The 12253-nt window shown below is 40.4% G+C and overlaps 2 protein-coding genes across 2 annotated transcripts in view; one reads left to right on the top strand and one right to left on the bottom strand.

Moving 5' to 3' along the window:
• The window catches only part of LOC114653822 (aerolysin-like protein), a 989661-nt gene that overhangs the window by 650100 nt on the left and 327308 nt on the right, over window positions 1-12253 (top strand). The gene's annotated exons all lie outside the window — the stretch shown is intronic.
• gpr158a (G protein-coupled receptor 158a) overlaps window positions 1-12253 on the bottom strand; it is a 499884-nt gene that overhangs the window by 168432 nt on the left and 319199 nt on the right. The window contains exon 4 of the mRNA XM_051928950.1: window positions 2079-2308. Coding sequence (XP_051784910.1) covers window positions 2079-2308 — 230 coding nt within the window. The remainder of the gene's footprint in view (window positions 1-2078; window positions 2309-12253) is intronic.

Raw genomic sequence — 12253 nt, forward strand, 5'->3', positions numbered from 1 at the left:
CTTGTTGTATGCCAATGCTAACATTTAGACAAGCCAGATTCATTTTGGAACAAAGTGCTTTGGACTGATGAGACAAAAATTGAGTTATTTGGTCATATGCGACTCTTCAATTCCACCCGGGGGAGTAAACGTTAACATTATTCAAAGTTATTGTCTATTTTTACCTGCATTTTTATTACTCTTTAATTTAATATTGTTTTTGTATCAGTATGCTGCTGCTGGAGTATGTGAATTTCCCCTTGGGGATTAATAAAGTATCTATCTATCTATCTATCTATCTATCTATCTATCTATCTATCTATCTATCTATCTATCTATCTATCTATCTATCTATCTATCTATCTATCTATCTATCTATAACAAAAAGCGCTTTGCATGGCAAAAGAAGAACACCGCATTCTAAGAAAAACACCTGCCACCTACTGTCAAATTTGGTGGAGGTTCCATCATGCTGTGGGGCTGTGTGGCTAGTTCAGGGACTGGGGCCCTTGTTAAAGTCGAGGGTCGGATGAATTCAACCCAATATCATCAAATTCTTCAGGATAATGTTCAAACATCAGTCACAAAGTTGAAGTTACGCAGGGGTTGGATATTCCAAGAAGACAATGACCCAAAACACAGTTCGAAATCTACAAAGGCATTCATGCAGAGGGAGAAGTATAATGTTCTGGAATGGCCGTCAAAGTCCCCTGACTTGAATATCATCGAAAATCTATGGGATGATTTGAAGCAGGCTGTCCATGATCAGGAGCCATCAAATTGAACTGAATTGGAGAGATTTTGTATGGAAGAATGGTCAACAATACTTCCATCCAGAATCCAGACACTCATCAAAGTCTATAGGAGGACAGCATCTAGAGGCTGTTAGATTAGCAAAAGGAGGCTCAACTAAGTATTGATGTCATATCTCTGTCGGGGTGCCCACATTTATGCACCTGTCTAATTTTGTTATGATGCATGTTGCATATTTTCTGTTAATCCAATAAACTTAATGTCACTGCTGAAATCCTACTGTGTCCATAAGGCATGTCATATAGTAAAAGGAAGTTGCTACTTTGAAAGCTCAGCCAATGAGAAACAAAAATCCAAAGAATTAAGAGGGGTTCCCAAACTTTTTCATATGACTGTATTCATTCTATATTCACCTCTCACTAAACTGACAGGCATATCTTTATGATGTGAAAAGAAACCAGAAAACCTGCAGAACACTCACCCTAATTCCAAAATAACGTAAGAAGGTGCACACAGTAAGTGACAGGGCCAAAATTTAATCCCAGGCTCCTGGACGTAAGAGGTGGAAGTTTGCTTAATTACAGGTTTGTTAGTAAACTGCCAAAGGGGCTTCCACAAAATATTGAATTAAGGTTCTGAATACTTTTATAAATAAAAGATTGCAGTTTTTGATTTTTAATAAATGTACAAACCTTTCTGAAAGCACGTTTTATGTCATTATGGGTTATTGAGTGTACTCTGATGGGCAACAATGGCAAATGTATCTGTTTAAAATTGAAAGTACGTCTCGATAAAGAAAATGAAAGGGTCGGAATTCTTTCTCATTCCACTGTAATTAAATCTTTTGCAAAATAATTCAGTACAAGGGAAATCAATATCTATCGCTCTAAATTGTGAATTTCCCCTTGGGATTAATAAAGTATCTATCTATCTATCTATCTATCTATCTATCTATCTATCTATCTATCTATCTATCTATCTATCTATCTATCTATCTATCTATTATATAGTACCTTTCATATCAATCTATTATATAGCACTTTTCCTATCTATCTATCTATCTATCTATCTATCTATCTATCTATCTATCTATCTATCTATCTATCTATCTATCTATCTATCTATCTATCTATCTATCTATCTATCTATCTATCTATCTATCTATCTATTATATAGTACCTTTCATATCAATCTATTATATAGCACTTTTCCTATCTATCTATCTATCTATCTATCTATCTATCTATCTATCTATCTATCTATCTATCTATCTATCTATCTATCTATCTATCTATCTATCTATCTATCTATCTATCTCAATAACTTGACAACATTTAGGTTCTTACCTTTTTTCTTCGAAAATGATAGGCTAGTATCATGCTGATGAAATCCACAAACATGCAGAGTGCCTGAAATGAGACGACGGCTGTGCGCAGGTAGCCATCCTCCTGAACGTAACACGGGGTGTCGTCAGTACAAGAAGTGCAGCCCTCCTTGCAAGGTAGGCATTCATAGACTCCGGAAGACATTTCTTCTCCATAGGAGTTTTCCAGGATGTGGTTGGTTTTTTGTTTTCCTGAAATGACACATTCAAGGAGTTATGTCAGTATGGATATTTTAACTCCCAACTTTTCTATTCTCCACACCCCTCAAAAATGTTTGATTTAGGTTCACACCCCCTACAAAAGTAATATACATTTGAAGATAAGAAGTCATATTTCTCATTTTTGAACCACAAATTGAACTCAAGCTTGTAACTCAGTGCATAAAATCTACTCTATATATACAATCCTAAGCCATAAAGTGCAACGATTTTGTGCAACGATTTTATGTGACATTTTTTTGTCACGCTTCAAATCGGACTTATTTTAAAACCTACATATATATGTTTGGTATCATTCATTTCAGAATGTATCGAACTTTAATATGATGTTGTTAGATTTTCAGATTCTTATTCCATTTTTTAATTATAAACTAAAAAAAATATCAAGAACTCACATCCCGCGAGACAAGACTTTGTGTCAAGAGATTTATTTAACCACACCCGGGGCTGGAAATAAAAGACAAAGAGTAGGACCAGCTGTGGTACAGGCTTTTAAATGTTCGAAGCGCCGCGCGAAATGCAGATCACGCAGCACGCAGCAGCAGCAAGCCAGCAGCTGATCGAGCAAAGAGGAGATAAAAAAGAAACGTATGTGTTTCAAATTGTATCACCGTTTAAGAGGGGGTTTTGGAGGAGCGACTGCGTTTCCTTGGGGTGCGTTCAGCCCACCTCTTCACAACGCGAGCGGCAGAGACGCGAAGTGGCTGGTGCATAGCGCAGGCCTTGGGGGTTTTGTAGTGACCCCGGCTGAATGATGGTCAACTCTCAGACTGATGGTTTATGAATGTTTATTATCGTTTCCGTAACCTTGTTTCATAAACACACCGTAAGAGCTATAAAAGGCAAAGTACAAATAAAAAGCATGTAAATAACATAAACATTCATAAACCATCAGTCTGAGAGTTGACCATCATTCAGCCGGGGTCACTACAGTAAAAGCTTGTTCACTTTTCAGCGAGGTGCTTGTTTGTTAACTCCATATGTCGCCATTTTCTTTTCCTATTCCCGGCAAACTGCGCAATTAATTATGCAAACCAGGACACCCAATAACTTATCAAAATAAAAGTCACGCAAACGCTGCGATTCAAGCCTGCTGAAGTATCATGTGTCCTTTACAGGTGGGGAGGGGTGGTGAGTGAAGAATTTATATATTTAAATATAAATTCAGCAATTTACCTTTATAAATCTTAATAATCTTGTAAATGTGTCCTCCGTGAAGCTTAGACATTCGATTGATGGTCCAGGTGTTGGGGTATCCCGTGAAGCATCAAGTGGTGCAAGTTCTTAACATATCGTTATTAAATTTTCCTAATCTAGCTCAGGATTACTGAAGGCTGTTGTTATGATTTCATTATAACTGCTTTGCTTTTATAAAATATTCTGCATGTTTAACTTAGTTTTTTGGAGGTCAAGTGTATTTCTGGATTTACATTTTTTATTTCAACATAATAAAAATAATTTACTTTCCCCACTGTCCCAATTTCTTTTTGTTACAGATGTCTCTATTTCCTGCCCTTCGTTGCCTTTGTTGCTATACAAAGTCAACCAGCTGTACATGATGTGTGGGGGGCGATCAGAACAATTCACATTCCCAAATTTGTGGCCATTTGAAAGACTTATAGCTGGCGATTCTCGTGGTTTGTTTTACCTTTGCAATTTTTTTTTGACTCGCTTCTGAAAGATCTCCTCTGCTTAGGAGGTTATGTAGGTTTTGGCTTATTTTCCAGGTCCGATCTGGGGTTGGGGTATCATGCGAAGTATCAAGCGACGCAAGGAAATGACAAACGATCAATGATTGATGGGTTTCAGGGATTACACACCTCCATAAAACACTGAGTGCCAATGCACCGCTAAGCAGTGAAATACAGTCGACGAGCTTGTCCCCTGATATCACCTGCACTGCAGTTCAAAAACAGAACAGTTCAAATTGCTGTGTTACCACCAGGACTGCCAGCAGGAGATATGGGCTGAGTGTAAGCAGAAGGTGTTACATCCAATTCAGTTCCCCCTTGTTCCCACTCTGGCAAAAATGTCAATCGAACCTTGAAATCAATGACGTTTCATAATTAGATTTTGCACAGAAACGTGTAGATGGGAGGCAGCTAAAAGGACCAAAAGACGGTAATTCCACACCAAGCCAGGGGGTAGCGGGGAGCAGTAAACCTCTCTGTTTTATTCCTGCAGACCAGACAAGGGAAATTCTGCCTGGACCCGATGACATTACTTTCTGTTCCAGCGTCTCTGACATCACTTCCGCCAACCTGCCTTAAATACCAGTCAACTTCCGCTTGTGAACTCAGTGTTGTTTTGGACTCAACCTGTACACAACTGCACTACCGATTTTCATTTCTTTGCAGCCTTATTCAAGTATACGGGTGGCTGCCCCAAACCTTTTTCCTGTGTCAAGGCATTTCCTTTCACAATGCGTAATGCTTGATTCTTTTCATATCATAGAACAGGAGCACTAAACTGTAGCCGTGCTACTGGGAATTGAAACTTCAACTCCCAGCAGTCCCTGCAGTGACTGTGATTGGTCATCTGCTGAGGGTGAAGGGGACATTGGGTACAAGGAGGCCGGGACAACATTTTAAAGGGGGCCAGTGATACCAAAAGAAAGGAAGTCTTTTGTGTTTCGTGTCAGGAGTTGCCTGTCTGTCTGCCTTCCTTACTGATACCTGTGGATTCTTGTTTTGCCCTGGATCATCTCTTGTTTTGAGCTATGGTCTGTCTGGTGTCATCCAGCACATGAGGACTGTCTGAGGATTTGTTGTCATACTGTGAAGAAAAGAGTGCGCCTGACCCCATTCACCCGTCTTCATCTCATCAGGAAATACTGGTAGGACAATCTTTACATTTCCATTCAACATGCTGATCTCTGGACTATCGGCCTCAATTATGACATTTCATTAGTTGCCGTTTTCCATGGACTTTATAGTGTCTGCTTTTTGTTTGTGGTTTGTTTGTGTTTATTGTATAACTGACGAAAGGGAACAGGGGTGGGATCATTTAGTGTGTAGTCATATTTCATCTATCTATCTATCTATCTATCTATCTATCTATCTATCTATCTATCTATCTATCTATCTATCTATCTATCTATCTATCTATCTATCTATCTATCGTATAGTGCCTTTCACTATATCTATCTATCTATCTACATTAAAATTCTGTCTATCTATCTATCTATCTATCTATCTATCTATCTATCTATCTATCTATCTATCTATCTATCTATCTATTATATAATGCCTTTCACTCTATCTATCTATCTATCTATCTATCTATCTATCTATCTATCTATCTATCTATCTATCTATCTATCTATCTATCTATCTATTTGTCTATCATATAGTGCCTTTCACTCTATCTATCTATCTATCTATCTATCTATCTATCTATCTATCTATCTATCTATCTATCTATCTATCTATCTATCTATCGTATAGTGACTTTCACTATATCTATCTATCTATCTATCTATCTATCTATCTATCTATCTATCTATCTATCTATCTATCTATCTATCTATCTATCTATCTGTTTGTCTATCATATAGTGCCTTTCACTCTATCTCTCTATCTCTCTATCTATCTATCTATCTATCTATCTATCTATCTATCTATCTATCTATCTATCTATCATATAGTGCCTTTCACTCTATCTATCTATCTATCTATCTATCTATCGTATAGTGCCTTTCACTATATCTATCTATCTATCTATCTACATTAAAATTCTATCTATCTATCTATCTATCTATCTATCTATCTATCTATCTATCTATCTATCTATCTATCTATTATATAATGTCTTTCACTCTATCTATCTATCTATCTATCTATCTATCTATCTATCTATCTATCTATCTATCTATCTATCATATAGTGCCTTTCACTCTATCTATCTATCTATCTATCTATCTATCTATCTATCTATCTATCTATCTATCGTATAGTGCCTTTCACTATATCTATCTATCTATCTATCTACATTAAAATTCTATCTATCTATCTATCTATCTATCTATCTATCTATCTATCTATCTATCTATCTATCTATCATATAGTGCCTTTCACTCTATCTATCTATCTATCTATCTATCTATCTATCTATCTATCTATCTATCTATCTATCTATCTATCTATCTATCTATCATATAGTGCCTTTCACTCTATCTATCTATCTATCTATCTATCTATCTATCTATCTATCTATCTATCTATCTATCTATCTATCTATCTATCTATCTATCTATCGTGTAGTGACTTTCACTCTATCTATCTATCTATCTATCTATCTATCTATCTATCTATCTATCTATCTATCTATCTATCTATCTATCTATCTATCTATCTATCTATCATATAGTGCCTTTCACTGTATCTATCTATCTATCTATCTATCTATCTATCTATCTATCTATCTATCTATCTATCTATCTATCTATCTATCTATCTATCTATCATATAGTGCCTTTCACTCTATCTATCTATCTATCTATCTATCTATCTATCTATCTATCTATCTATCTATCTATCTATCTATCTATCTATCTATCTATCTATCTATCTATCTATCTATCCTGGGAGGCACTTGGTTGCTCTCCTTTGCACAGCTGTGAAAAGTGAAGCCCATCCAATTGTATGAGGCCCTTTAGATAATCCTGCATCAGAACCACAAACGTATTGACTTGAGAACAAGTCCTCAGAATGTTCCAGTGCTAAAGTTATAATGGACTGCCCAACCTCTTGCACTCAGGCCAGGCTCCAATTTCTTCAGCGTTCCTGCCTTCCAGCTACTCGCTTTCCTTCCTAATGTTATGTCTGCAGACCTGAAAGGACAAACTGCACAAAGTGTGATAGATTCAGGCAGCCAGCCAAGTTATTTATGGCCATCACAAAAATTGGACGGCTGGCTGGCAAATCAATCTTAATGTTTTCTTTTGTGCAACAGAGGTATCAATGCCAATTAAAAAAGAAAAAAGAGGAGATGTGGAAAATCATTTTTAAGTATAACAAGTGAAAAATCCATAGATTTATAAAAGCAACGAGTAATGAACCTTGTCAAGCTAGATGAAGTAATGTCTATAAATATATATAAATACACTGACAGGGTGTCTTAAAATGGATACGGCAGCAAGAAAAGTGAAAAGCTGCCCTTAATGCAGATCCAAAAATAACTTTGATATGCCATAGATGTATTGCTGCGTTTGGTCCTTCTTTCTTTTATTTTAGAACTGACTTCATAATGGCGTGTGTGGCAGAGAGGTAAAGCAGCAATACTTTGGGGTGAGATGAGGAGACCACCAGAAAAAGGCAGAGGCTTGACGCACACTCATTGACAGCGCTCTTTTATCAAAGGCAGACAGGAGTTGAACTCCTGTCTGCAGTCACACATAAACTTAAGATTTTTCTTCTTTTGTTTTTCCCTAATGTTCCTTCACAAAAAGACAACTTGAGCAACATAACTTAGGAAAGCTCTTCTCCCTCACTCCCCACAACACCACAGTACAAAGCACACAGCACAGTCTACAGCACATAGCACTTTCTTTTCTCTTCTCTCTCTTTCGACTCCACGCCTTTTCCGGCAAGCTTTGTCCTTTTTCACCCGACTCTGGCTCCCAGAGTAGGGGCAGTTGGCTCCTTTTATCGAGCACCCAGAAGTGCTCCAGGTGTCCGGTAATCTTCTTCTGCCAGCACTTCCAGGTGTGGCAAAAGTGCTGCACCAAACTCCAACTTCCATAGAACAACCCCTGATGGTGCCCACAAAACCCAACAGGGCTGCGCCCAAATCCGAGGCACTGCTGCAATCCAGGGGCACCACCATCTAGCATTCTGGGGTAGGCAGTGCATTAAAGAAGTAGCCTTCCCCCATCCTTCCATTTCTTAGGTGTCCCGGCCGGGTTGGGCTGCCAGCCATTCCTTACATCATTCATCCACACTGAATTCTGTCAGCTGTGTGATGCTTGAGGGGTGTCTTGCATGCACATCCCATTTCCAAACCCACATCTGGGCTTTAACTTGGCCATTCCAGATCACTCCACTTGTTTCTTTTCAGCCATTCCTTGGTGAATTTACTGCTACATTTACGATCTTGTCATGCTTACCATGTCCACATTCACCTGAGCTTCAATCTTCTGACAGGTGGTCTCACATTACCCCTCAAGCATCCTCTGGAACAATGAAGAATTCGTCATGGATTCTATAGATGCCTTTCCTACCACAGTAACTTTGTTTTCAGGAACCAATGAGTTCCTGTATGATTTAGGCCCTGGGACACTTGTGGTCCATGAACCCTGTTATGTGTTGTGTTTTCACCACACAGCAGGAGAATAAGAACAGTTATGTGGTTGAAAGTGCGGCGTGTAGTACGGCACAACCGGAGTTCACTTCAACTGCCCCAACCTACCTTATTGCTCCAAAGGGATTGCAACTACACAGAGGAAATTGTTGTTTCAATGTGGTGCTTGAAGTGGCGCACCAGGGAGACAGCTATATAGAGTAATGTGGTGTGAAACGTGGTGCAAAGTGTGGGGCGATCAGGAGTTCATGTGGAACTATCTCCTTATTCCTTTGAAATGATCACGACTTCACAAGGAAGCTTATTGTTTCATTTTGGTTCATGGTATGGCGAACCAGGGAGACAGCTATGAAGAATGATGTGGTGCAAAGTGTGGCACAATCGAGAGTTCCTTGAGAGTTCACCTTATTGCTTCAAAGCAATCGCAACTTCATGGGGGAAATTATTGCTTTGATGCGGTGCATGGTGCAGCACGCCAGGGAGGAAGCTAAGAAGTGTGATGTGGTGCGATGTGTGGTGCAATTGGGAGTTTACGGAGGACCCTTCCCTTATTCCTTCAAAGTGGTTATGACTTCATGGGGGAGATTATTGCTTTGATGTGATGCATGGTGCGGCAAACCAGGGAGATATCTATGAAGAGTGATGTGGTTTGAAGTGCAGCACGATCAAGAGTTCACAGGACACTTCCGTCCCCCCCTCCCCCCCACCACCTTATTTCGTCAAAGCAATCGTGATTTCACAGGTGATATTACTGGTTCGATACGGTGCATGGCGCACCAGAGAGGTGGCTAAGAAGATTAATGCGAATATATCACCAATAACCCTCCAAAGTCCTAGTTACTAACTGCTTTGTAAGATGGCCCCACTGCTTGTGGTCACCCAATCAGCAAAATTTATCACCTGTGCCCCTCCCAATACCCACCCCCCCATCCCCAACAGCTCGGATTTAAGTGAAATCTACATTACAGTAAGAGGTAAAAAGAAAGTACCAGGAACTATCTACCAGGATCTACATATAGTCAGATTTCCGGCGATGGAAATTGCAGTGGAAATGTACAAATGCTTCTGAGTTTCTAAAGAGTCTCTGGATCCATAGGTGGTGGTAAAGCACCTAATGATGGTGAGTCTCCCTAACCCTGATGTAGCAAAGTAGCTGCAAGCCGTGATTCTTCCACCACCATGATTTATGAGATATTTTCAGTGGGATTCAGGTCTGGCCTTTCTCCTTTATATCTTTACTAGTCGTCCCCTGCGGTTCTGCCCGCACAGTAGTGAAACTGGACAAACTTTAAAAATTAATAAACAAAAAGGTATTGCTTGTTAAGCAGAGGCAAGCTACACTCAAAACGCAGAGGTAGACCGACTCCCCACTCCTGACGTCATGCTTCCCCCTCCCCTCGGCCCGCAGCCTCTGTCTCGGATTAGCGCAAATATATCACTTCTGCAAGCAAACTATGATACATATTGCAATGAGAGAAGCCGCAAATTCAACCGGAATGTTCAAGTTAATTCTAGAAAAAAAACCCGATCTAAATCCGTTAAGTAGTTCTCTCGTTCGCTAGCTAACAGGATGTAAGGTGCACACCCCAAGGCTGGCGCATGAGTGAGGAGAAACCTGCCCCCCTCCCCTCTGTCCACTGTGTCTCTCTCGGATTCACGCAAATAAATTAAGTAGTTCTCCCATGAAAAGTGGACAGACATACAGACAGATAGACAGACATTGGATTTTATACATATAGAAACTAGCCGTCCCCCGCAGCTCCGGCCGCGTAGAAGTGAAACAGGACAGCAAGGACGGCCCTGCCTGGCTCCCTACTCCTGACGTTATGCTTCCCCCTCTGTCTCGGATTACCACGAAAGTATTGCTCCTGCAAACAAACTATGATTCTTAGCTCAATGAGAGAAGTTGCAAAATCAATCAGAATGTTCAAGCAAATTCTAGAAAAAAGCCTGATCTAAATCCGTTAAGTAGTTTTCTCGTTCACTAGCTAAGCGCATGTAAGATACGCCCTGAGGCTAGCGTGTGAGTGAGGAAGGCCTCGGCCCACAGTGTTTCTCTCGGATTCGCACAAATAAATCAGTACCGCAAGCGAACTATGATACATGAAGCAATGAGTGAAGTCACAAAATCAACCGGAATGTTCAAGCAAATTCTATAAAAAGGCCCAATCTAAATCTGTTAAGTAGTTTTCTCGTTCACTAGCTAAGCAGATGTAAGATACGCCCCGAGGCTAGCGCGTGAGTGAGGAAGGCCCCGCCCCCCTCCCCTTGGCCCCCTCCGTTTCTCTCAGATTCGCACAAATAAATCAGTACCGCAAGCGACCTACGATACTTAGCGCAATGAGAGGTCACAAAATCAACCGGAATGTTCAAGCAAATTCTAGAAAAAAGTCAGATCTAAATCTGTTAAGTAGTTCTCCCATGAAAAGCAGACAGACATACAGACAGATCGACAGACATTGGATTTTATACATATAGAGACTAGCCATCCTCCGCAGCTCCGACTGCGTAGAAGTGAAACAGGACAGCAAGGACAGCCCTGCCTGGCTCCTTACTCCTGACGTTACGCTTCCCCCTCTGTCTCAGATTACCACAAATATACTGTATTGCTCCTGCAAACGAACTATGATTCTTAGTGCGATGAGAGAAGTTGCAAAATCAATCAGAATGTTCAAGCAAATTCTAGAAAAAAGCCCGATCTAAATTCGTTAAGCAGTTTTCTCGTTCACTAGCTAAGCACGTTGTAGCAGTTGAGGTTCTGATCCACCTCTTGAACCCTCAGGTACCACTCCAAACACCAGGTAAAAGTACAATTATTGTTTATTATACAATAATTACGTGCACCAAGCACCCTCCACTCCACACTACTCATATAATCAATACTATTCTCAATACAATAATCACAATACTCTCTCCTCTTCTCCCAGACACTTAGCCACCCTACCTCCCAGCTCAGCTCAGTGTCTGGGCTTTCCCAGAGTCCTTTATACCCCCTGACCCGGAGGTGTTTCTGTTCCATTACCCACAAGTCCTTATTCCTTCCGGGTCAGGGTAAACAGTCCTTATCTTCAACCCGGGAGCACGTCATTTCTTCCTGTCATGGGATTATGACGCACTTCCGGGTTATAGGGCATATATGAGTCCACGAACCTCCCTACAGCGACTCCTGGTGGTACCCAAGGTATCCAGCAGGGCTGTGCATAAAAACTACATAGTCCATGAGGCCCTGCTGGAATTCGGGGCCCGTCCATGCTGTCGGGAGAGCTCCTCCTGGCGGCCTGGGGGTGAGGGCCGGAAACTCTCACCGGCCATCCATCACAGAATGTAAGATATGCCCTGAGGCTAGCGCTTGAGTGAGGAGGGCTCTGCTCCCCTTCCCCACGGCCTGCTGCGTTTCTCTCGGATTTGAGCAAATAAATCAGTACCACAAGCGAACTATGATACATATCGCAATGAAAGGTGTCGCAAAATCAACCAGAATGTTCAAGCAAATTCTAGAAAAAAGCCCGATCTAAATCCGTTATGTAGTTCTCTCGTGAAAAGTGGACAGACAGACAGATGTTGAATTTTATATATACAGAGATGACATTTTATTGCAACTTCGGAGTTATGCTGTAA

This window comes from Erpetoichthys calabaricus, chromosome 6 (assembly GCF_900747795.2).
Source record: "Erpetoichthys calabaricus chromosome 6, fErpCal1.3, whole genome shotgun sequence".
In the NCBI taxonomy this organism is placed as follows: Eukaryota; Metazoa; Chordata; class Cladistia; order Polypteriformes; family Polypteridae; genus Erpetoichthys; species Erpetoichthys calabaricus.